We start from the raw sequence: 27,052 nt of genomic DNA on the forward strand, positions 1-27,052 counted from the left end.
AAAACGGGGTATCCCCCTGCAGAGCAAACTCCAAATGCTTTCAGACAAACATGCACACAGTATTACACCCTTTTAAGCAGAGTTATCAAGGTGTGTCTGCACTGAAATCCCCAGAGAATGAGCACAGGCTCTGCAGTCCCTGTCCACTGCCAAGATTTGTTATTACCCACATGTGTTAACCTCCTGGTGGGCCAGACCAGAGGATTGCAAGAAGTGGTGACCAACCTGTGCTTTGGACAATCTTGCTTCTAACAGCTTGCCCCAAACACAAAGGGTGAAAGCAGCTTTGGTTTCTTTTCGTTTTATGTTATCAAGACATTACAGAAAAGTCTACTGAGGTACCCATGTGTTGTAGAGTTGGATCTGTGCCTTTGAGGGGTGATGCTCCTTTAGCAGGAAACTTCTCCTTGGTGTCACTGCTCCAAATTGCTGCCTAAAAGGGTGTTTTCTGCCCACTGGTGTCAAGACTCTCCTGAACCAAAGCTAATGTTCTTCCATTTCTAAAAACCACTATAGGCAGTGACCTGTGTGTCAGCATCCCTGTAGACAGCTCCCATGGGGATTTTGGACACAGAAATACATTTAGGAGAAGTTGCAGAAATCTCTTGTGTCCGAATGGAACAATGCCCAGAAGTTTCTGCCTGACTTCTACCACAGTCCTCACCAGCAGGATCAGACATGCTCCTCTGTGATCAGGATGTAATGGCTCAGTTTGTGGGCTTGGCTCTGGTGCTTGAGTGACTGGAGCTGTTATTCCGCTGCAGGCACAGGGGAAAACACCATTCCCTAAAACTTGGCTAAAGGAAGTTTTATTTGGCATGCATTAGCCCACCCTTGCAAAGCTCAAGGCTGTATCCACAGTCAGTTAGCACAGATCACCTGAGGTTTAGTCAACAGATATGTAAGGATTAATGGAGTTGTCTAAACTCAGTGAGAACTGCATTTAGAGGGGAACTTCATTAGATCCCCAGCTGCAAATTATAAACCCTTCTACCCTGTTTGAGGTTTGTTATCTTTAGAGATCACCATGAAAGGTGGAACAGCTGTGAGAGCTATCACTCAAGCTGATAAATAATGATTGCAAAAAAGGTAGGGTGTTTAGACAGATGATATGAAGAACAGATTTGCAAGAGGATCATTAAATTCATGTTCCTCTGAACTGGTGTGCATTGAGAGGGAAGGCACAAGTGAGATATTCAAGCACAGTGAGGTGTTCACAAGAATGTCTTCTGAACTTGTCACAGCAGTGCCCATCAGAGGAGGGACCAGGAGACTGGAGAAGAACAAATTTCCCCTACAGAGGGAAGTCATGTAAAAGGTGTACTCAGTAGCTCTGTTATGTGTATCAGTGGTTTCCAAGACTTTAATATCCTTATTTTATTGACGAGAACAGTTGCAGCTTCTTGTGTGTTTCTCGGTCTGGGGGAAGCTGTGCTGGAGGACTCTGCCATCAGGTGTCAGAGGGGAGTGCAGCAGGGCTATCAGCGCCCTCAGCCTGGCAGAGCTGCAGCTCCTCGTGTCAGCAGTTATTCTGGGTTCGGTGACCAGCCAGTCCTCGAGGTAGATGACAAAGCTTGACTGGCCTCTAACTTGAGAGGGGCAAGAAGCAGCCAAATGCTAATAGAGCTTATCCTCCCAGTGCCCTTGTCCTGGGCAGGGACTGCCCTTGCTGACACAGAGCTGCTCTTCCCCTAAAAGGTTTGCTGGTCCTGTCTTAACTGTTTGTCCCAACTCAGGGACCAGGACAAGGGCTTAGTGATGCCTAGGGACTGCACAGATCTGCAGGACATCAGCAGAGAGGCACAGCCTGGAGAGGTGTGTTTTCTCTCCCCTGGCTGTGGTGAAGACTGCAGGAATTATTTGGGGATAAAAAAACTTCTCTTGCTTTCAGACCCACGTAGGAAAACAGTCACTTTATCAACCACTTGGCACATGTGCTTTGGCGAGGGAGAGGAGGCATGTGGGGTCCCCATAATTATTATCAACAACTTTTTCAGAGGAGGGGGAAGAACCTGAGTCCTTGAAACTTAAATTCCCTTCAGGTGCTGAGAAGAGGGGAATAAGGGAGGTATTATTAGAAAGCATTTCTTTTATTTAACAGATGTTGAATAGCACTATACCACTATATCAATCTGTCAAGTACACTAATAGGAAACAGCATATCGAAAAGTGGAGATGTGAATTTCACAGGGAAACAACTGCCCCCCTTCTGCAGGATCCCGGGGTCTGGGGGCCAGCACGGAGCACAGGGAGCAGCCACACATATGCCAGGCACATGTGGATGGAGAGGGGAAGGAGCAGTTGTGGATGATGACAGAAAAAACTTGATGCAGCTGGAAAGGTTTTCACTCACCCCCCCACCCCCATCCTGGTTGTTGTACTTGAAACTGGATTAAAAATATCCTTAAAGCAGAGACCACACATATCTTGGGGTTTTGACGAGTTGTGTGTATCATGCTATGGGTTTCAGTGGTGTTAATCGACATTTTCACAACATAGGTGGTTTAACGTCTGAGGGAGAAAAACAAACCTTTAATGGATGATTAAAGGTTGAAAAGCAAGCCTGGCTTTACAGTAGTGTGTGTTAGCTCCAAGTCAGACCCAAAGTCATGGTGTTTTCCTCTTGAACTCTGTGTTGCTTCCTGAAACTTGTCCTGGTGATCCCCAGCCACTGCCTGTGACCACAGGCAGCCGAGGTTGGTATGGTTTTATTAAAAGAGCTGCCTGAAGCCCAAGGTTAAGTGACAGGAATTTCAAAACAAAACAATAAATTAATAAAATGAATGTGTCATCAGCTGATCCTCTTCTGACCACCATCTGTCCCCTGATCATGTGACGTCTCCCAGCTGGCCACCCAAGAGACAAACCATGCAAGATCATCACCACAGCATATGCTGCTATTTACACATTTTTAAAGGTAATAGTTGCTAGGCTGTCATATTAGTAGTTAAAAGCTGTTATTTGGAAGCTAGGGGATTTTTTCTTTCTTTCTCTCCGTTTTATTTTTTTCCCTTAGGAAGGCAGTGACTCAGCAGGTATATTTCTGACAGAGACATGATCAGGGTGGGATCAGTGGAAGTTCCTGTGTAAAGTATATGTAATTCTACCCCCCCATACCCCCACCTTGTTCTGTGGTATGCTGTTGTGCCTTTTGTAATGTGCAGCAGAATAAATAAAACAGAAAGAAGGCAATGGTCCCACAAATGTCACAAGTATACCTTTTAGGAACATTATGTGCTCTCTTTGCCATCTCCGGGATGCAAACCAAGCAGTGCATTTTTAAACTATTGTTAAGATCAAGGATGTGGTTATGAGAAGACTTACAATTTATAGGATACTTAAGCATTAAGGATTGAGGCACAGAACATTTCCTGGGGATTAACGACTGACTGGGTGAGCCTCAGGCCATTAACCCCTGCCTGCCATTAATCTTCAGGAAATGCCCTGCAGCGAGGTCCTTATTGCTGTTATATGCTGAAACAGAAAAATAATAACAAGAAAGGCCCGTGGATTATTTATTTATATTTTACATAACACAATTCTATCGGGGCTGTAGGAAATGAACATCTTTCTATTTAGCTGGTGGTACTGCTGGAATAAATGCAGTTCCTGCATCTCACTCTTTTGTGGAAGATTATTGTCAGACTGCAGGAGTGTAAGTGGGGCAGGATTTGGCCCATTGCTTGTATTGCAGTGTTTAATACAATGAATAAGCCCTGCTTCTCTGATAGAACTGCTGGCACAATTTAGCCCTATATAAATACCAGCTCAAAATGCTTGTTTTACAGCAAAGCATTTTATTCACAGTTCTAAGCATCTCGCAGCCTTTTTTTAACTCGTTGAATAATCCTTTTAGGTTGCCCATAAAGCAGGTGAAATGCTTTTGCTGCAGTCCTAAGGCAGAACACAGGCTGCATAAATAGCATCTAAATTACTAGGAATACAAAATACACATACAGTAATACATACCTACAAAGGCAAATTCATACTGACAGGACTGCAGTGTGTGCTTATCAGCAGCAAAACATCTCGGAGAAAAAAAAAAGTGGCTTTATATTGAAATTTTGTATATATTTCTCTCTATATAAACACTTATATACTATTTTTTGCATGTTCTAAAGCCCAGATGCAGGCTCCTTTTTAATGAGCCTGCCTGCTTAAACATTTATTAGCTTAGAGATGTATAGTTTTCATAAAGCTGGCTGATTCTTTTTGCAGAATATCTTTGCAAAAAAAAAAGCTTTTTTTTTTTTTTTTTTTTTTGTGTACATGGCCTCAGTCCTTGCAACCTCCTAGAGAGTCTGTCAAGGCACAACTTAAAAGCTCGTTCAGGCGACCATGACCCCCTGCTAGCAGATTGTCTGCCTAAAAGGTAAGGGAAAGCTAAAAAAGAAGTAGAAACTTAAAAGTAGCTTCTCAAAGGCTGCATAGATCTTTTTTTTTTTTGTTAAACCTAAAGTGTTTAAAAGCTTTAATATTGATGGCCTGTCAACTTTGTCCTGATTCTTTGGCTTTCAGTTAAAAGGTTTTTGTTGTTGTAGCTTATGCAGTTGCTCTGTTGCTATGGAAACGTGACATCAAAATGACGTTTCTCTGTTTAAAAGCTTTTAACTAAATTCCTGCCTGTCAGATGTAGGCCCCATTTTGTGCACTCAAGCTTCAAGCTGTTGCAAAAAGGTTTCATATGTTCTGTTGTCATTCAAATTCTTTATCCACATATGCATGTCTTGCACTACAAAAAACCTCAACTAAAAACTCAATCTATATTAAGTGTCCTCTTTTAAAACCCTTTTAGGTCAGTCAGCAATGGCTGCAGCAGAAATTCCCAGTTACATTGTCTCTTCTCAGACTGAGAAACACAGGAGGGCCAGAAACTGGACTGATGCAGAAATGAGAGGTTTAATGCTGGTTTGGGAAGAATTTTTTGATGAGCTGAAACAAACTAAAAGGAATGCCAAAGTTTATGAGAAAATGGCTAACAAACTCTTTGAAATGACTGGAGAAATTCGCCACGGAGAGGAAATAAAGATAAAAATTACAAATATGACATTCCAGTACAGGTAAGCTTCAGTTAATTCTTTTTATTTTAAGAGATTTTAGCAGGGACGGCGCAGTGATTTTTGCCTTTCAGAAAGAAGTCTCCTAGAGGAAATCTGTCGATAAAAGATTAAAGATTGTTCATATCGCTTTTAAAATTCTCTCTTGCCAGTGCTGTTACGTCATTGTTAATTTGTCCCCCCCATTTCATGTCAAACTCTGGGACAACTTTGTTTCTTTAAAATTAGCTGGCATTGTTATGATGCAGAGGGATTGAAATGTATTTAATGGGGGAAAGAGATTTATATTTTTTTTTTTTTGCTCTTTGCTGAGGGGACTGATTGTGTTAGCTTGGCAGCCAATTCCTTGCAGTGAAACTCCTGCAGTTTCAAGTGGCCACTGAGGATCGGAATTGCAAGGCAAAGTTAAAAAAAAAAAAAAAAAAGGAAAAAAGAAAACTAGAACAGATTAATGTTTGGGGGGACTGATGCTCCTCAATTTTGGTCTTGTGAGTTGAAGGGTTACACTTCACGGGGCCAAGAATAATTGAATGTCTTATTACTGAATGACACACATTGCTATAATTATAAGCAGCAGCAGTGAAAGAACTATTATATCTGCAGAGAGAATCAATGTGCACCGTCAATACTGCTCCAAAGGAGCCGGGGGGAGGGCGGAGGTGTCTATGAGGGGATGATAAAGAACAGGCAAGCAGGCAGAAAGGGAAGTTGCCTTCAGAAAATGTGAGGCATTTGTGGATTTGTTGTTTGCAGGGAGAAAAATAATTAGAACTTAACAGAAATATTTCCATTTTCTTTTTTCTTTTCTTTTTTTCTTTTCTTTTTTCTTTTTTTTTTAATTCTTATCTCTGTGAAGCACAAACTGCCTCATACTGGAAATCCCGAGTGGTGATTTGAGCTAGGTGCTTGTAATGCAAGAAAATCAAATATGTGACTCTTTTATTTAATCTCTCCTCAAAGCTCATATTAATAATAAAAAAGGTTATTACAGCAGGCAACCATGTTAAAACCGCTCGCTTTTCTGTAAGGCACCCTTACTGTATTTAATGCAGAGACTGCTCATCAAATGGAAAACTAGGAAAAATCTTGTAAACCCCTTAACTTTGAATGTCCTTCTACATTTCTATGATCCACAGGCATAATGTTTAACATTATTTGTCATAATATTAAACCTGATGTTTTGTGGTAAATGCTAACGTCTCCAAAATGTTTTACCAACCCTGCTGTCATCCCTGCGGTTTTCTTCACCCAGACTGTAGATGAAAAAGCTGGAAGTAAGATAAATTTTGTCCAGCATCACCCAGCAATTCACACTCGGATGCAGATTTAGGAGTCGGGAGTTGCTGGCTACCAGGCTTTTGCTTAGTCTGCTAAATCTGCAGTCCTCCCTGCTGGGAATTGCATCTCGCGGCACTGAGATTTTACAGGTGTCTGTAGCAGCAACACTGCACGATAGTTAAGTGCTGTAATTGCCAAGTGGAATAGGTTATTTCTGTCAGCCTTTGTTCTAAATTTACAGTGTTGTCATCAATCAGAGAGTCTCATTTTTTTTCCTAATTAATGTTTTTACTTTAAAGTTGCACTGGGGGAAGGGAAGAAATAAGATCACTCGCATACGTGCGCTGTGTGTGTGTGAGAAACTGCACTTCTAAGAAATATCCTTCTATTTCTGTGAACTTCTAAGATTGCTTCTGTTGCATGTTGTCAATCTGCCTTTCTGTTTTGCAGTGCATGGCAGCTCCCTGCTTATTGATTGAGATGCTAATTTAGGAGAGTTAAAAACTGCCTTGTGCTGTCACAGAGCTGTTTCTTTTTGTGCTCTGGAATATAAAATGCATCTTCTAATTGTTTGTTCACATGCCTGTGTGCTTTGCTGTCAAGGTGAGGTGGTATGGAGAACAGGGCAGGGACAAGCAGAAGCTGTTACAGTTTCTAGTTTTCCAGGTACTTTTTGGTGGTATGTGAGAGAAGGTTGTGGTCAAACTGTAAATGATGTGAGTGGCCACTGACTGCTGGCTTTGCTGCCAGGCAGCCGAGTTTTAATGTTTGGGTGCCTGCAGGACACTTGAGGAAGCTGCTTTACATCACTGTATTTCTGAGCATCGTTGCTGAACTGTGGCACAAACTGGAAAAGAAGATCCCAAGAGAGGGAAAATGCTCTATTTTGAGATAATACTTTGCAATGATTACATTGGGTTAGTGAGTGTGACATGGGAGAACATAGCACCAGCAGCAGGAGTGAGTGGAGTGTTCTCCACCTAGGAGCTTATTTCTTCCCCCGCTTTAGGAACCTGTACTTCTTTAGGCAACTCTGGACAGTGCTAAAGAGGTGGAGTGGCCTCTCCTCTTCCTTTAACCATCAGAAATAAACTGCATTAAAATATTGAATCAGATTACATTATTTACCTATGTGTCACAATTCCATAAAGGAACATAAAACCCCAGTCCTACAAATTACTACACTTACATATGTGGATGAATATATATATATGTGTATTTTTTCCATAAAAGGAAAAAGCAGTACTTGAATGTTGTATTTGTCTTTTTAACCAAGTTCAGTTTTAAAAGTGCTGTCACTGGCATGTCTTATCCTGAGACATCTGTTGAAACAGATATTGATGATATGCAACATGCAAAGTTCTGAAATAGAAAGCAGTGGACATGTTTATAACAGTGCTCTCCAGTTTGAGGATCCTGTGGCTTTCTAAGAGGCAGTTCAGTAAATATTGTTTTCTTTATTCTGCCTAGTGCAAGCCATTCATTGTGAGTAGAAGGTGTCCAAGTCACACAAACGTGTGTCAGTAGGGAAGGAGTGTTAAGGCCAATAATTATTGCAGTTGCTGCAGCCAGTGCAGCCTGCATGGCTGGGGGCTCAGGAGGGGCTCCCACCCCAGGCATTCACCCTGGGTCTGGGTGTGTTTGGATCCCTTGTGGGATCTTGTGCTGCCAGGTAGTTACTTCAGGTGCAGCTCAGTGTGCATGAGCATCTCTCACATGAGCGATTTTAGGGTGATCATATCCCCTTCCTCCACATCTGAGGTGAAAACATTATTCAGGTGTTAAAATGCCAAACAGAAATCTATCTCATTATTTCCTCCTTGAATTCCTGTGTTTATTTCTGCCTGCCCTATATTTCAGCAAGGTGACAAGAGAATGAAAATATGTTTAGAGAGCAGTTAGGCTGAGATGTGGAAAGCTTTCTTTATTAAGAGAAGTAGAAAAGTTTGTGGATGCTAAAGGAGTTCTAGAGGTGCATAAAAATGTGCACTATTTTTCAGAATGTAAAGCAGATTTTTTTTTACCATAACACAAGAAATTATTTATAAGAATTGCAAGACAAGAAATGTAAAACTAGTTAAAGCCATATAAATCTGTATTACGCTGCATAATAAGCACGTGGAACTCATTGCCACTGAAATTCATTGACACCAAGAGAGCAGCGGGTTGTTTTACTATTATTACTATTTTTACTAAAGATTAGATTTATTAAATTAAAAAACAGATGTTGTTTGTCTTCCAGTTAGGTAGAGTTATGGAAGACAGCGGGTTTCGGGATATTACTGGTTGTTGAAGGAAAAATAATCATGCCTTTTTATGGGTGAATGTGCCCTCAAAAGCTGTCTCAAACTTATTTTTGAAGTATTCAGCACTGACCTTTGTCAGAAGAGAGTGAGATGGTGGACTGAGCTGGCAGTGGTTCCTGTATTCCTCTGCATTTCTGTAGTCCAGGTGCATTTGGAGGAAACAAATCAGGGAAAAATATACCATGACCTGAAGTAATTCTTACTGGAGTTTCAGGATATTAAGGGACCATTTCATCCACCGTGGAAATTGACTGGGTGGAAAATTCTGCACAGCACCAAAGGTGGAAGGAAAATTCTTTCTGCAGGTGTATTTGAGTAAAGTTCTGCTTTTAGGGATTGCTGTGAAATCTGAAATATCTGCTGTGGATAGATCAGCCACCAGGTTTTTAATGTTCCACTTCAAAGATACCTGTGTGGTGAGCTGCATGAACCTCCCCATTTATCCATCCTGGAAGAAGGAAGGGTTGAGTCAAGCTTGCAGGAATTCAGAGTTAAGCTTTCAGATGTGCTGGTCATCACAAGTTTTCCTGAGATTAGCATGCCAGCTCTTGAGTTTAGAGTATGTTCTTTGTGTTGTGCAGCCTACTCGGGGCTATCAGCTCATGTGAACCTGTAATTATTCCTTCTAAAAGAAAGCACTGTCCTGTCACTGCTGATGTGCTGATCTCACTGCCACAGTGCTCTGTGGCTGCTGTTACAATATTGCCACTGACACAATACACTCTGGCTTTTCAAAAGCAAGCAGGGTTTGCACAGCTTGTGCAGTGGTCCACAGTTTTGACTGATTCCTTCTGATATTTAAAAATAAGAACTGTGTGAATGCAAATTCATTATTTTCAAAAACATCACCCTCCCCAAAGCCTCGAAAACAGGATGCAGCTGTTGCTCTTTGATTTGAATCGCAGTCAATTAATGTTAATGATTGGTAAATTTGAATCAGTCTCATGATTTGAATGAAAGAGTAGTCTAATTTTTTATTTTCATGTGTACATGATAGCAATTAAACATTTTTGCTTGTGTAATCCATTGCTATACTCTATGACATTACGCAACTGGAAAATTTGACCTCTGTTATGGCAAATAATAAAATATGAGTGCAGCCAAATTACTGCAAAAAGTTGAATTTGAATATTTTACTATCTTTCTTCTTAATTTCAATAATTTATGGCAGATGCACAACTTAGTATTGTACTTTCATCATCCTTCTTTTCCTCACCATTGATTGGTTCATAAACAGTTGCTATTTATTATTTATTTTGAAAGCTTTTCCTAGAAACCCCAGGAGAGGCATCTTGTATCCTTTCCTTAAGGCAAGTAGTAATATCAAACGCTGCAATAATAATAAAAAAGCAATACTGCTTTGAGCAAAGTCTAAAAAAATAAAGCAAGTTATAGACTGCTTGCTTTTTGCTGACTAAAATGATGATTTAAAAAAACCCCACCTCTTTAGAACATAATATTGTGATAGTTTTATTTTAAAAGGTAGATTAATAGGCACAGAGAATAAAGTCTGAAAAAAGGTCAGTGGCAAAACAAATGACTCAACAGTTGTCTCAGTCTATTCAGTGGAGCATTTTGGCAGTGGGATCTCAAAGTCCATTAATTTATTCACTTCTCTGGAATAAGACAAGCAATCACCTTTCAAATTAACTGGGTTGGCATGCTTTGGGTATTTGTCTGCTGGAAATCTGACTTTGATCCCTGAGTTTTTGGAGAGAGTTCTCAGTTGCCTCTGCTCTCAGCTGGATTTTAATAGACCCTCATGAAACAGCAACAGGTCTAGATAAACTCAGTGTGAATTTATTTTGCAAGCTCTGCTGACTTTGTCGCTTACCTCTGTTTCTTACCTCATTTTTCCTGCCTGACTTGCTCACTCAGGCGGTGATGTGCCCAATTTCAAAGTGTTAATGTTTGGCTCATCTTGATCTCTCTTTTTTTGACTATTGCTTTTCAGCCTTCCTATTGCCCTGTTTCTTTTAACATCCTTATGTTTCACTAAAACAAACAAACCCCCAACTCTATCTCTTGGAAGCACCTAAGATTGCTGTGATGAGTTACACTGATGACTGAGGGCAGAAAATGAATCTCTGCTTTAGACTCCAGTTTTTCCAGGGTTACATTTACCTCAAAGCACTCTTAGGTTTTCTGGACTTCTGGCAGTTGTAGAAAAATATTTAAATGTCAGTAAATCCTGGAACTTGATATTAGTATTACAAAGGTAGCTATTTGGTTTGTTCTAACCAGAAAGCTAAACCATCAACACTATTGCAGTGAATAGTTCTCCCTATTTACCTCCACCTGCAGCATTTCTACTTCTCTTCCAAAGGACTGACACTCCCTTTCCCCTTATCTTCTCATCTCTTCCCCTGTTTCATCCTTTTTTCTGTGTGTTTGAGCCAGACTCCATACAGGTAGATGATTGCTGCTGGTGCTGCTTTTAAGCTAACACAGTTCTCTTGTCTACCTCCTGGTAGTGATCCTTTTATTTAGCCCAGAGCTATGGTAAGCAGTCAGAAGTAGAATTAGTATCCATTCAACACATTCAGAGCCAGAGAATTACCTGTGTTTATGTAAGTGCAACTCTGCAGCTCTGTGAGTAGACAATAAACAACAGCTCTTCCTTCAAAACTGTCATAGTTCTGTAAAATAGGGGGTCTGGGTACACAGCTGAGCTCAAACAGCAACCCAAAGGTACCAACCTACTCAGGCAAAATATCTACTCCTGGAAACTTTCATTGAATCATGGAATGATTCAGGTTGGAAGGGACCTTTAAAGACCATCTCTTCCCAATCCCTTCCCGTGGGCGGGGACACTTTCACTAGACCAGGTTGCTCAAAGCCCCATCCAAGCTGGCCTTGAACACTGCCAGGATGAGGCATCCACAGCTTCCTGGGGCAGCCTGTTTCAGTGGCTCACCACTCTTATTTAACATTTCCTGCTTCTATCTAGTCTGAATCTTCCCATCTCTTCTCCAGGCTGAACAATCCCGACTCTCTCAGCCTGTCTGTGGCAGAGCTGCTCCAGCCCTCTGAGTATCTGTGTAGCCCTCCAGGTGGGGTCTCAGGAGAGCAGAGGGGCAGAATCCCCTCCCTCAGCCAGCTGGCCATGCTGCTTTGCTGCAGCCCAGGATAATGGTTGGTTTGTGGGCTACAAACACATTGCTAATTCATGTCCAGCCTCTCACTGACCAGCACCCCCAGCTCCTTTCCTGTAGGACTGCCCCCAATCTCTTCACCCTGAGACTGCAGTTATACCTGGGTTGTCCCAAAAATCACCCCAGGGGTGGGTGATTTGATGAAAGCAGATGCAAATAATGAGTCTGAGGATACCTGGTGTCTTTATTTCAGTCTTCTCTGCCCAAATGTCTCAGTTGGGTGTGCCTGCAGCAGAGTTATCAGAAATACCAGCAGTAGAAAAGGACTGAGTCAGGAATCATCCCTGAAAGTTTGTGAAGGCTGAAGGAGGTCTCTAGGGACCAGAAGAAGTCTGTTGAATCTTCATAAAGGCAGGAACAGGAATTAAGAGTTCTTCCCTTCAACTCCTTAGAAGATCATTGAGCAAGAAGTTTCGGAAGCAATTTCCAGGCATGTAAAGGAGAAGGTGGTGACTGGGAATAGCCAGAATAGATTTACCAGCACTGAATCACATCTGACTGACCTGCTTGTTTTCTTTTTAAAAAACTACATCTGTGGATGAGTGTAGAACAAAGTATTGCCTAGCTTGACAGTACAAACCCTTTTGACACAGTGTCCAAGAACATCCTTGTAGCCAAGCTGGGATGTTATACTGCAGATGGAAGGACTACCAGCTGCCTAGAAAGCTGTCTGGATCTCTGGGCACAGAGTAGCTGCTCATGGTTTGTATTCTGCCTGGAGGCTCCCTCCCAGTGGAGGACTGCAGGTGTTTTGTACTGGGTCATGCCCTGTTTAGTATCAACCATCCAAAGGTGAAGGTGGAGTGCACGTTCCCTGTTTTGCAGGTGATGCCAAGCTGGGGGCTGCACTCTGCACCTGCCAGGGCAGCACTGGACTCAGAGGGACCTGGACAGGCTCAGAAAATGGGCTGACAGGGCCCCCATCACATTCAACAGGGACAAAGGCAAAGTCCTCCTCCTGGGATGGCCAAACGCTGGAACAGGCAGGGGTGGGCAGCAGCTCTGCTGATGGGGCTTGGGGCTGGTGGCTGACATGAATAAAGCCTGTTCCCAGAGCAGCAGCAGAGTATCAGCTCTAAGCTTGTCCTGCCCTTTCTGACACAATGCTTTGCAGCCCTAAAGGCTCAAACCATGTCCCATGAAGTGTTAATGCAGCTGCTGGGCTTGGCAGTGGCCTGGCTGAGATGTGGTCACCCCGGCTTTTGCCCCCTCACCCATGGGGATGACTGACCACGGTGAATGCTCTGCATAATTGAAATTCAGCTTTAAACCCCACAGCCTGAACACATTGAGGGTTTCAACACAGGCAAACAAATGTGGCATGTAGGCTTGGCTACTACCTTATAGTGGCATAATTGATATGTTTTACATGCAAATAAGCCTCCACAATTGAACTAAAAATAATCAATATTAATTTATGGTTGTTGTCAGGCCTGTGTTTAGCTATTTTCTGTCTGTGCTGGATGGATATGGATGTATTTGTAGGCTGTGCTCAATATTCTCTGACTATGAAATTGCAGCAGTAGGTTGTGAAATATGTATGAAATTAAAATTTTGAATGCATAGAGGGCATAAAAGTATGGATGGCTGTGAGGCTTTGCTGTGCAGGACTATGATGTGCATTTCTAAACAGCTGGAAAAGCTCATCAGACCTTGCAAGGACAAGGAAAAAAGAATCCTTAAATGGTTTTAAAAGCTAAGCAAATCTTACTGCCTTCTTTTCTCACTAGTGGATTTCCCCTTACTCTAGGCTGACAGCGGTTTAAAAGGAAGAACCTCAAGTTCTCACTTTTAAGTTTGGCACCATTTTTTAAATGTTTACATGTTATTTAAGTCCTTGTAGGACTGGTGTGGGCAGGATGGATTCTGAGAAGGAAAAACCTGGAAGGCTTCAAGAAAAAAAAAGGGTGGGCCAGGTGTCCAGGAGTAGTTTTTATCCTTTTTCATTTTTTTTTCCTGCAAATGCAAACCTCTAGCTGTGAGAATCAGATTTGGTTCAGCTTTTTGTTAATTTGAATGAAATCTGGTTTATGAAAATGGGCATTTCTCATTGCTCTTGCCTTTCCTGTTGTGTTCTTTTCCTGCATTTTGATTTAGAGTAACAAGATCCAAACTGGGAGAGGCAAATGAAAAGAAGGTTTGGGACTCTAGTCGAGCTCTGGAATTTCTTTGAGATGTACACTGCAACTATATACCTCAGTTTTATATTTCTCAGTAAAAGAAAAGTAACACTGGGTAACTACTGGGATAGGGAGCTTGTCTGAGGACTGAATAATAAATCTCATGATAAGATACACATGAAAGCCAGGGTCATGGTTGATAGTCCACTGTAATGTAATGTTTTTGTGCATGCTGTTTCTAATGCATTATTAACTGTTCTAGTTGTCTTTTCCTTTTTTCTTTTATTAAATTAATGAAAATTTGTACTTTTGCCTACCCTGATCCTTATTCTGTAACAAATGAACAGACATCTGTATCTCACGGTTGTTACAAGGATATTTACCAAGCCATTTCAGGGCTTTTAGGCAATATTAGAAAAAGGATATGCATTATATTTATAGCCACTTGTATTCATTATAGAAAATAAATATTCATTCTTCAAAGCATGGCAGCACAGGGCTTCCTCAGTTTAGTAAAGGCTGTGGTGTGTTGCCTATTCCAGTTGTCAGGGACTGCTGTCAGATTGGTTAGTTGGGTATTCTTTAAGGGGAAGAAAATTATTCAACCACCAACACAGTCCTGTTTCCATTAGAAGTTGTAATGCTCTTTATTTGTATTGAATTTCATTGGGGGTTTACATGCAACTTTTTATAACAGATCAAACCTAGGAAAAGAACCTGAAAGGCTTCACTGGAGGTTAAAGAAGAAAAGTGTCTAATTTTGTTCTCATTAGAAGCAGAGAGTTTGACTCCTAAATGTGACCAGAATAAATCTTTTGAGATATATCTGTATGAAAAGTACTTTTTGTAGGAAAACAAACTTTAATGTTGTGCGCCTTTTCTTACAGGAAATTAAAATGCATGACTGACAGTGAAACTGTGGCACCTGACTGGCCTTACTACAAAACCATTGATAGGATCTTATCCAAAGTGACAGACCACAGCGATGTGAAAATGCATGAAAATCAGCAGCCAGGTCCTTCTACATCCCAGACAGAGGCCTCGCAGTCTCCATCAGCTAAGTCTACACCTCTGTATCTGCCATATAACCAGTTTACATATGAAGGAAGGGAAGAATGCTTTGAAGATGAACATTCAGAGAGCTCATCAAGCTTGCTTTCTTACAAGCTGAGGTAGCATCTATTTCCCCCTCTTTTTAGTATTTTGCAGAATGAACCAAATTTGCTGTCTAAAGAGAACACCCTCACACACATTTCTCTCTAACAGCTCTTGTATTTTTTTTTTCTGTAAATCACAAATGAGATCTGTTCCCCAATCTCAGCCACTTTGCTGAATTAGGGCATTTTCTTTATTCCTCTATGAAAGACTGGAAGGGAGTAGGAGAACTGGGCAAAAAGTTGTATATTATTGCCAAAACTCAGCATGCATGTCACGGCTCACATCAGGGAGAGTGTTCATAAAAGGAGTACAGGCATGTTCAAGAGAGTCCTGCAGTGCAATCAGAGATATAACATACTGCTTAGATGATTTTTGGCTTGCTCTAGTTTTGCTTTTGATATGGGTATGAAATTTCTCTGGCTTCAGTTATTATTAAAATGGTGAAAAGATGCAAAATAATTATTTCTGTGGACACTGAAAAGCTGCTCATGCAGTTTGAAAGTACATTACAACATTTTAAATACAATTGAGAATGTAATTTTTTTCAAAGTAAATGCTAGTTTGAGATGCAAACATGTGATTACTTTTTTTTTTTTTTTTTTGGATGTGATTGGAGTTCCCTGGAAGGCAGCATTTTAACAAAAGGCAGGGTTGTACTCTTGATACAAATTTTAGACTTTACTGGTCTCATTTTTCATCCAGAGTGGTGTGAAATAAGAGTTGATTACAGTTTTCTGGCAGGAAAAAAGTTGATCCTAGAGATCCTTATCATGAGTCTGTGAGGCTTTAACTGTAACAGTAAAATTACCTGTCAGTCATGCAACTGTAAAGATGTTGAGCTGGAAGAAGAACCAACCGAGCAAGTTTGAATTATTGTTTCCAGACCCACTCTTGGATGAATAAAACTAAGGTAAATTCATTCAATCATTCAAGCAAATAGTCCTTGAATAGCTGATTATTTTTAAAAACTTTTTCTTTTTTTTGGCAACAAATATTTATTAGGCTGCATAACTGTTGAACTATAGCAACCTTTTTGTTTCACAAGCAAACATTTCTTTTCATCCTAGCTCATTGTAAGTAGTTGATATTCCTGATACACAAACTCGTTTGACTTTTGGATTTGCAAACTCCACAGCCACATTTCAGATGCAATAACTTTATTCCCAACTGGATTTACAATACATTATTTAATATTTAATTAGAAGGTCACATTTCCACAATGTTGTGGAATTCATTCACTTGACTACTTGATAACATCAGGCTTTTTAAAAATGCTGGATGTTAAGTTTTTTCAGCTTAGGGACAACTCCAGGACACACAGATTTTGTCCCATAAGAGAGGACAGAGGTCACCACACCAGGTTTCATTACAGAGCATAGACAGCCCTCACAGAGATGAAGTTAATCAACCCCAAACCCACTTCTGCTGAGCCCACAGTTTGCAGGTGGACCTTCCCTCTCATGTAGATGCTTTCATTTACAGCTAAAGTGGACTTAAATTAGCCACTAAATTATAAGCTCTGGAAAACTTAGGCTATGATACATTTTAGCTAGCTTCAAGTTCACCAGTTTATTTATTTTTTTAACTTCATCCAAGGAAACAACCTAATCTGTTCTAGTAAGAAGTATTTTACTTTACCTGGCTAAATTTAGAAACTGCAGCTCATTGGAATCAAGCCCCCAGTGGCACAGCTTTCAGCTGGCTGCAAGTCTGGGGCAGGTGATGCCACCCAGCCCTTGCACTGCTGCTGCTGCCTGCAGGGAGTGGCTGCACTGGATGGCTCAGGAGGGTCTGGGAGCTGCAGGGAAGGGCAGAGCAGCCCTCAGCACCTCCACAACTCAGGAATTCAGCCATGCTCTGGCAACTCCACTGTGAAAGAATTTTGTGCAATAGAATATGGTGCATATAATTTAACAGTAAGACAGTCACGAGTTAAAATACAGTTCCCTTGTTTTTAAAAAAAATAAGTTGAGCAGTAGATACCACATGAGAGATCAGTGTAATATTACAGGTGAGCATCATGATCGGATTCAAAATTAGAAACCACTTGTGATAATGGGGCAAGTGTCTGGAAGGAGAAAAAGTGTTATTCCAATAGTCACAGGGGGTTTGAAAAGCTAGTCCAGCTTTGACCTGTTTAATTTAGGCTGATGAATGAGAGCAGAGAAGGGAACCCTTTCTTGGCCAGAAGAAAATACAGTGCTTGCTAATGATACCACATGGGTTAAAATCACTTAGAGCTGCCATGCCTAGAAAAGGAAGTTAATTCTTTTAGAATTACTAATGGAAAATTATGAACTGAGGAAGCAATTTTCAGCTTAAGCAATTAGTGTGTCATCCCATTTGAAAAACACTTTGAATTAGCCAACAAGAGAGAAAAGAATTAGCATTAAAAATTTGGGTCCATCTTGGCTATTTTATCAATGCCCTTGCCTCTGAACAGTAGATAATTCAAAAAACAGATTCAAAAAAGGATGCAAAGACAATTCTGGGAACTGAAATCAAAAGAATGTTTTAGGTCCTCAATATCCCTATTTTTTCTACTTTATGGCTATACAAAACAATTACTTTGAAACACATTTTGAAAAATATACACTCATGTCTATATGTAAAATACAGAGGTGTTTTGCAGCTATTTGTATATTTTACAACTTACATTACAGGATTTTTTTTCTTCCGTAATAAAAATCCTAATGTTATGGCAACAATTGATAGGGGAAAAAACCTTTCAAACAGTAGTTCTTTCTAAATAACTTTTAAACTTCTGAAAACTTTCCTGTTGTTCCTCTAAACTCTGCAACGCAGCTTTAGAGTGTCAACTTTGTGTTTTCCACAGTATCTTTGAACGTAGCAGGAGGCTACTTGGCTATATAAAATATAGCTTAAAAAAATTGAATTGAATGTTTAACTTTCATGATAGTGAAAAATGTCAAGTTTTATACTTCAATCAGTACATACATATTGTCAAGCTAAAAATAGTTGAAACTGGTTTGCTTTGCATTCTGTTTGAAAAACTTTGAATTTAAGACTTTCTTACAAAACCCAAATTTTGCTGGTTAGTGACAATACAATTAATATGAGATAAAATTAATTTTGTTTCAAGTGTGTAAATGAGGAAAACATTTGGAATCCCTTTAAAGAGGCGCCTGATATTTGCTTAGTATTGTTCTAACACTGCTCTAATGCTGTTATATAGAACAAAACATCTGAAAATAATAAATTATTCTATTATGGTCATAAAATATAATACAATGTGGTGAAGTCTTGTACTGCAGCTTAAACTTTCAAAATCCAAATTCTTGACACCACTATAAATGACTTTTTATCTAATTGAAAACAGTATTTTTTCACCCTGCAGAATAATTTATGGTCTTTGTTTTCATAGTAAAATAATGACAGAACATAATTATACAGGCTGTGAATGTAGTTCAGACTTCGTGTGTTCTGCCATTTCTATTGTATTGAAAAGATGGGGTGAAAGAGTTACTTTCATGGATTAAAAGACCATAATAGAACCTCAGTGTTATCTAGTCTGATTTCTTGTTAGATACCATTTGAATTGGGTGATTCTGTTATGGAGAGGGTTCTGTGACATCCTTCCCTCAGCAGGGCTCTTCTGCACTCTGGAGCCCCTGTCTCTCTCTGCTGTCCTCCACTTCTTTGTTTCTATGATTTGTTTGACTCAGGGAAACACTACATGTCTGGTCTAGACCTGATATATTTAGAAGATGAGGCATTCACTCTTCCCTTCTTCCTAGTGATGAGCAAATCCTTGTTCAAGCCAGTCCCTTGTTTCTAGTGTGAATTTAGTGAAGGAAACTTCCAGATGTTACTTCTACTTACCTTTCTTTTCAGTATATTGGAGAACTTTTCAGTATTTTTTGCTTTCTGGCAAGGTGATTGTGTGCTATGATTGTACTGTCTTTGGTATTTTTTAATTTTTAAATGTAGATAAATTAATTTGGTGTAGAAAGTTTACACAGGAAGAAAAAGTAGAGAATTGGTAACATGAATTAGATATGGATTAAAAAATATGGATTAAAAGAAGTGCATTAAAATTTGATGATGATGCTAATTTGGGAAAAAAATATCTTTGGCAAAGACTTTACTATTTCTAAAATTATGCTATGGCTATTTAAATCTGAATGGGCATCATCTACAAAGAAGTTTGAGCTTTAGGCTATGTGCATTATGTAGTGCAGCTTAAGTCATTATGCAGACTTGTTATCCTAGCAAGGTGCTTTGCCCAGGCTCCAAGCCATTTTTGTGGTTCTTTTCTGTGCTTTCCTTTAAGGATGAGTCTCATTAATTCCTGAATGCATTTGAATGATTGAATGAGCCTGGTTTACCAGAAGATCCAGGTTGCCTCATCCTCAGTCCTTATGCTCTGGAGATCTTTATAACATCTCTAATATTAATATTGTTTATATCCAGACAACTGCTAATTTTTTAATAAAGACATGGATTATGGAGATATACTCAGATTTATATGTAGCTAATAAACCCAAACCACTGAGAAACAGCTTTTTAGGTGTTAAAAGCCATAAATTCCAAGAACTGCTGGTACTGGGGAGCTGTTTGCCATGAAGTAGTCAGAAATGAGGGATTGTTGTTAGGATTTTGTGAAGATAATACATTTTGATAAACAGTGAACTCTTTGTATTCGACTCCTGCTTCATTAATTATTCACACACGTCCCTGAAACAAGCTATATTGGACAAGTGTAAGCAATCAATCAAAGAACTTTTAATTGAACAATGAATTAAATTGGTATTAGGTAGGCAGACAGCAAATGCATTTGAGACTTGCCTGATTGTATCTGGAGGTTTTGCTTTGTTCCCTCTCATGTCCATTACACACTGCCATTTCTGCTCAGTCTCCTAGGTGAGAAGGAACAATTTCTTTCCCTTGGTTTGCTTGCTTGGAACCCTGCCTGTCTGTTTTAGAGCATAGCAGGGAAATAGCTTTGTGAGTTCTGTTTGGAATACGGTCCCAGTGCCAGAGCTCCTCCACACTCTGTTCATGTGGTCAGAGGAATACCAATGCCAGTCTCTTGTAGGCTCTCTGCCACGGGCACTGGAAGCCCAGCAGAGGAGTACCAGCAGATTGTAGTTGAGGTCCTTACTTCCCTAGACCCCTCTTTCCTGGGATTTTCCTCAAAATCTACCTTCAGAAACTAGGCTTGGCAAAAAGGGAGGTGCTTCTTCAGCAGCTTGTGGATACTGTCACAGAGGTGTTGGCTGCACAGAAATGCATCATGGAGAATGGGCAACAGGAACGGATTGATGCTACAGCAGTTGTTCCTTATTCTTGTGCCTGTACATTGGCAAAGTAGACATGCTCCTAGCTGGGATAGTTTGAGGATACTGATGCTGCTTGTGTTACTTGGTGCTGAACCCATATTCCTATCCCTGCTTCCCTCTTGAATTTGTTATAAAAATTATTGACAGAGAGGGGTCTCTGACATGCTGCTCAGGACACCTAGAACTTCTCAAGAAAGATGGGTCAGTGTCTGAGGACACTCTTCAGTATTCAAATAACTCATCACTGGATGGGCATCACTGGTCATTTTACATTGTTTCATGTTGCAAGTGCTGTTTGCTTGTAAATGAGATTCTTCAGAGCCTTCTTTTGTAGGGCCCCTCTCAAGGGCTCCCTTTCAGCAGCTATTCTGCAAGAGGAGAGGATTCTAAGTGCCAATTCCTTACTGTGAACTTGTGAGTGACCATAGAACCCTTTAAATATCAGTGGAGAGAAAAAGAGATTGGGACCAAAGCTAGGGCTTTCTGAAAATTCAGAAATAAGTATTTCTTTTCAATGAAGGCTAATTACCAAGTTGTGTTTGTTATTGTAAACAAACGTAGAGAGTACTTGGGAGACCTTGAAGAATCCTTGTGTCATTGCTTTGGGGGGCACTTCTCTGTGCTGAAACACAGTTCTGAGCTAGTTCTCTTCAGTGAGTACTTTTTTAGTTATTAGCAGACTGCAGATACTGCTGACACAGTAAAAATTTGCTGCTCTTTTCTCTCTGGAGCTGTGCAAGGCACTTACTGTCTTGGATGCATGGTTTCATGTCTTACAGTTCTTTGATGGATTTAACTGCAAAACAGGTAAAATGCTTTACAGACTCTAGGAAAACACTTCAAAGATTCTTTTCTCTTAAAAATAAAGCTTCTTTTAGATATTTCTATCTAAATCACTCCATCTTGGTTTTTTATGTTATTTTTTGATGTTGTTGTCTCAGTCGAAATTAAAACCCAAATGGTGGCTACTGTTACCAAGAAAGGCACACAATACTCACTGCATCTCAGTACCATTGACAAGCCTCAGATTTTCTCTCATTCCTTATTAAGGACCATTCTCACCAGTGCTTATGTTCACAACACACAAGCCCTCTTGTGGAGTGAGTTCGTACTGGTTTCAAGACAAGAAGTCTTACCACGGCTACTGTCTAACACTGTAAGGGGAAGAGAGTAGAGATTCATCAAGTTTCCAACATTTAAATCCTCTGTGAAGATTAGCTGAAATTCAAAAGGTGACTTTGGCTAAAATAATGTCACCATTTCAGAAAGTTTCTTGCTCTGCCTACCAGAAAGCACGCATTCTTTGTGAATATGACTACAGTGATGGGAACTTTGGAACAACAGATTCAGTGTTGTCCTTAGACTGCTGTAGATCTTTTCCACTTGCTTGACCTCTCTGAGAACCACATTTGAAGTAATTCTGGCCCTTAGAGTTAAGGGAGACAAATTTAGTGTTTTAGTGTTAGCCAAGACCCATTCTCACAACATTGTGAGTCTGTGATAATTCCAGTGATCAGCAGTAAGCCTGAGGCACAGTTTGAAAAGACCCACAGTTTGAGCAGAGCAATACGTATTTATTTTATCCACATTTATTTGATGCTCTAAATCAAATATGCTACACAGAACCTGCAAAGCTGACTTTGTTGTATACCTTCCAAAGTAGCTAGTATCTCACCCTTTTTGGGTCACTGCACTCTTAAATGTCAAGGGCCTTGTGTCTTTTTCTTATATTTGCATTAAGCCTTTCAGGTGCTAAGGATTGTTTATCTCTCCTGCTGACAGATCTGAATGTCACAGCCACTGCTGCACAAAGCCTGTCAAGTAGGATAAGAACATGAATCAAATTGTGATACAAATCTGCCACAGCTGAGTGACCTCACCCCCACTACCCTTCTTCACATTAATAAAAACACATTCCTCAAGAGTTTAAGTTATCCTTATTCAAGGATGTCTTAAAATCTGCAGCATGTTGACATGGCATACTAGTCACAACTGTACTCTCTCATTATTGCACTTCACCTGGAAAGGATACTGCACTTGGCAGAACACGACTGAGACTGCTGTTTGTGTCAAGGGACTTCAAGACACATCATCAGCTGTCTTTGATGTTGGGGACTCGAATCCGGAGTTACAAAAAAGTGTAAATGAAGACATGGTCTTTCACTTTAAGTTAGGAAAAGCGTTATCTGGAGGTTTCTAAGATGTGCAGTACACTTACACAGATGCCTTCTACTTGCCTTTCTTCCTCTTTCACATTTGAGCACGATTCCTTCTTAGGCTGCAGGTTAAGAGACACAGATCTCTGTGTGTGTTCTCACTTGTATGTCACACGGGCTGCTTTTGACTGTGTTGCTTTGTCACCCAAGTTAGAACAGCCATGTGGCCTTTACACCTTGAGAGCACCTTCTTTAGTGTTTATCTCTCTTCCAAAACAGAAACCCAGCATGATAAAGTATAGAGGAAATTCTTAAATATTCCCCAAATTCCACATGGCAGCTCTTGCATATTTCAGAGATGATTGCCCTTCTCTGGACACCTCCCAGCCCCTCATTGCTTTTCTTGTCGTGAGGGACACAAAAATGGACACAGAGTAGGAGGTGTGGCCTCACCAGTGCCGAGTGCAGGGTGACAGTCCCTGCCCTGGTCCTGCTGGCCACGCTGTTGCTGATCCAGGCCAGGGCCTTTGGCCTTCTTGGCCACCTGGCACACCTGGCTCATGTTCAGCCACTCTCTACCAGCACCCCCAGGTCCTTCTCTGTCTTTTCAGGCTTTCACATTGTTTAAAATGTTTTGTGGTGAACTATTAAAAAAACAAATGGTCAGTGCCACTGCTGTGTCTTGGCACAAGGGCAAATTCTAAGACTCATATTCTGGAGTGGGGCCAGTCTTACTGATGGAATGCCTTAAAAAACAAGCTGTAAGATACCACCACATGTAACCATGCAGCATCTTCTCTGGATTGGGATGGTTATTGCAGCTTTAAAATTGGAGTTTCAATGGCCAGATAAGCCAAATGTCTCTCTCAAAAATACAGTGTATAAATTCAGTGTGCAAGACACATCAAGATTAAAAAAAAAAACAACAAACCTGGCATTCTGCAGGGAAAAGTCTTATTAAAAACAATGAGATGTAAAACCTCTTTTATCCTTTCTTTCTTCCTTTCCTTTCCTTTCCTTTCCTTTCCTTTCCTTTCCTTTCCTTTCCTTTCCTTTCCTTTCCTTTCCTTTCCTTTCCTTTCCTTTCCTTTCCTTTCCTTTCCTTTCCTTTCCTTTCCTTTCCTTTCCTTTCCTTTCCTTTCCTTCCCTTCCCTTCCCTTCCCTTCCCTTCCCTTCCCTTCCCTTCCCTTCCCTTCCCTTCCCTTCCCTTCCCTTCCCTTCCCTTCCCTTCCCTTCCCTTCCCTTCCCTTCCCTTCCCTTCCCTTCCCTTCCCTTCCCTTCCCTTCCCTTCCCTTCCCTTCCCTTCCCTTCCCTTCCCTTCCCTTCCCTTCCCTTCCCTTCCCTTCCCTTCCCTTCCCTTCCCTTCCCTTCCCTTCCCTTCCCTTCCCTTCCCTTCCCTTCCCTTCCCTTCCCTTCCCTTCCCTTCCCTTCCCTTCCCTTCCCTTCCCTTCCCTTCCCTTCCCTTCCCTTCCCTTCCCTTCCCTTCCCTTTCTTCCTTTCCTTTCCTTCTTTCCTTCCTTCTTTCCTTTTCCAATCTGTAACACTATGCAATAATACATTAAATACTTATGTTTTGGCACATATGTTTTGAGAGGGAATTTATTGGAGAACACAGGGGTTTAAAATATGACTAGGTTGTAGCTTGGCCAAGAATATGCTATTGAATTTTGGGTTCTTTCTTTTTATAAATATGAGTTTAATTTCTAACAAATATTCACATTTCAGAGCTGAAGAAAGACCAGTTAAGAAAAGAAAAATGCAAAACTGCAGTTTCCAAAAGAAGAAGCTAAAATTAATGGAAGCCATGTTGGAAGAACAAAAGAAGTTGAGCAGAGCCATGGAAGAAACCTGTAGAGAAGTGCGCAGGATCCTGGATCAGCAGAACATCATTCAAGTTCAAAGCTTACAATTACAGGAGAGAATGATGAATCTACTGGAGAAAATGATCTCCAAGTCTAATGTGTAGTTTCCTTTGTGAATGCCTCTGAGATTACTATTGCTAACATAGATAACCATTTATTGCACACCATATGTGTGTCTGTTGCCCTATTCCCAGGTTTTCCATGGAAATTAAAACCCTAGTGTAATCCTAGTTCAGCAAAGAAAACATAATGCAGGGCCAGAGCTATCCAGTATATAAAATTAGTGCAATATATGCCTCAGTCGAATTATTTTTATACAGAAAGGTTAAGGGATAAATAGCTTGGGGAACTGAAGTACTATTTATGCCTAAGTCAGGTATTGTTTTGCAAACAGTGGTGTTATTATTGCTTCACATCAGCGATTGCAGCTTAATCTGTTTTAGGAGAATGAAATAGTGCATTTCTAAACATGGTTATTGCACCTTGACTTTGCTGATGATTAAACCCTGTTTTGAAGCATATGCCTGATTGTATAAGTGACCTATGGTTCTTGTGAAGAGCTAGTTGGAACCATGAGATACATAATTTTAAACTCCATGCCTGATATGAATAGTACTCTAAAGTATGAGGGTAAAAATAGTCTATTCAAATACATTTTTTGATATAAAAAGAAACCCCCCCAAACCACCTTACTATATACTAAATACTAAAATGTATAGAAGATACTTGAATTTGCTTTTGATATTAAACATTTAAATTTTTTTCATTATTAACTGGAATATGTTGACTTAATAAACAACCAGCAATGAAAACTTTCATTTATTCTCTATCACGAAAGTATTGTACTGTGTGTATATACATATATATAATGTCTATCAAATGAAATAAAGAAAAAGAAGAAATTACTCCTCGTTGCTGGACAGACAGTTTGCTTTGGGACAGCCAAGGATACCGGGAGTGATGAGCACAGTGAGAGGCTCAGTTACCGATTGCAGGGGGGGATGCCCAGAGGGACAGGGATGCACCACACGAGGGAGCCGCAGGCACGGAGGATGTGCCCAGGGAGCTGGGATGCAGCACCAGCTCGCGTTTGGCTCCTCCATGAAACGTGACAATTAAATATTCTTTTGCTTAAATTCGAAATTTGGCCGGCAGAATTTCCCATATGGCTTTTCCTTCTGTTTTCTCCTTAAAACCCCCCATATTTCTGCCTGTTTTACTGTATAGGCAAGAGCAAAGGTTGGATTCCAGTATAGAAACCAAAGAATTAGTCACAGGAACTCAGGCCATTTTCCATTCTCTCTATTGAATAATGTCCCCTCTTGAAACTTTGTCTTTGAAGCTGTTTGCATTCTCCCATATAATTTAATGTGTTGTTGCCTATATAAAGGTGAGCTAAAATATTTTAAATACTTGACACAACAAATTAATCTCTAATTATGCTTGCTGAACAGGATAAAGGTTATACTCACAAAGCAAACTAATAATATGTGGAAATATTTCTTAGAAGATCCTCCAGGTCTGAAGTTTTAGAATTATTAAATATCTAAATGTGGCCTATTCCTACAGAGTTTAGTTAATGATAATAATGATAAGGCAATTGTAGTAGAAGACTGACCTTGGAGAACATGGTGACTGCTGAAATATGAACAAAGTAACTCCCTCATCCCACCTTTACTACAGTGATTGTGTGATTGGGAAAATGCCAAGTTTCTTTTCTGATTCTGCAAAGAATAGTTTTATACAATTGAAACGCAGATCTTTCAGATTCAGGTAGGATACATGTTCAATGCTTCCTGACACTTTAACTTGTTTACAGCAAGATATAAAGAAATTCTCCCCTGACTCCACAGGAATTAATTGTATTTACTGTTACTATCTACTTGAATCATATAGCAATTAAATCCAATTAATGAGCAATAACAATGGCAGCACAGCTGAACCTTGTACTGTAGAGTAGGTAGCCCCCCTCCTCCCGTGTTATTACAACTCCAGATCTGTAGGAACACAGGAATGGAGAAAATCTTATTCCTTGCCTGCTACCACAAGGAGCCATGTAATTTAATCCCTTTTGTAAATGTGTGGACCTGTATTTTAAAACGAGTTAGGTGTTTTTTTCCCAGATTTATATGAAGAGCTGCATTACAGACAGGTAAATGTATTATTTCTCATCAATGTATACCAATTTCTTCTTTTATCAACACTGATTTTGCTGCTTTATGTAGCATTTGCTCTTGAGAGCCAGAGGTCATGCCCCATGCAACCTTTCCTCTGATGGATTATACTCTTTTATAAGATAGGATTTTGATGACTTTGAGGTTTTGAGGACTTTGATGACCAGGTTTTACTAATTTTGCTCTTTTGAGTTCATCCATTTTAAGGGTGAGTGACCAGAATGATACACAGCATTCCAGATGAGACTCTGAACATTGTCTCACATAACTGCTTTAAAGGAAATGGTGTTTTCTGGTGGTTGTGAGATTTTTTCCTATATAAAATGTAACTTTCAGTAGTTACATTTAGAAGTTCAATTTTAAATCATCATCTCTCTAACAAAAGGCTTTATTCCCATCCATGCAGATTCCCTGTGTTCTAGCCCTGCTTTTGCCTAGAGCGAACGCAGCAAAGCTGTAGACAAATAGAAGTTTCATGTACGA

The 27,052-nt window shown here is 40.2% G+C and overlaps 1 protein-coding gene across 5 annotated transcripts in view; it reads left to right on the forward strand.

The window, feature by feature from the left end:
- Positions 1-25,300, forward strand: part of MSANTD1 (Myb/SANT DNA binding domain containing 1) — a 55,658-nt gene extending 30,358 nt beyond the window's left edge. For 3 of the 5 annotated variants that reach the window (XM_063401539.1, XM_063401538.1, XM_063401537.1), the window contains 3 exons: positions 4,796-5,060; positions 14,804-15,088; positions 24,259-25,300. In XM_063401539.1, coding sequence (XP_063257609.1) covers positions 4,807-5,060; positions 14,804-15,088; positions 24,259-24,499 — 780 coding nt within the window. In that variant the 5' untranslated portion in view covers positions 4,796-4,806 and the 3' untranslated portion in view covers positions 24,500-25,300. Of the gene's footprint in view, positions 1-4,279; positions 4,373-4,795; positions 5,061-14,803; positions 15,089-24,258 lie in introns of all 5 variants that reach the window. The other 2 variants (XM_063401541.1, XM_063401542.1) reach the window with 1 other exon arrangement.
- Positions 25,301-27,052: the final 1,752 nt, after the last annotated feature.

Source organism: Prinia subflava, chromosome 7, assembly GCF_021018805.1.
Source record: "Prinia subflava isolate CZ2003 ecotype Zambia chromosome 7, Cam_Psub_1.2, whole genome shotgun sequence".
Lineage (NCBI taxonomy): Eukaryota > Metazoa > Chordata > Aves > Passeriformes > Cisticolidae > Prinia > Prinia subflava.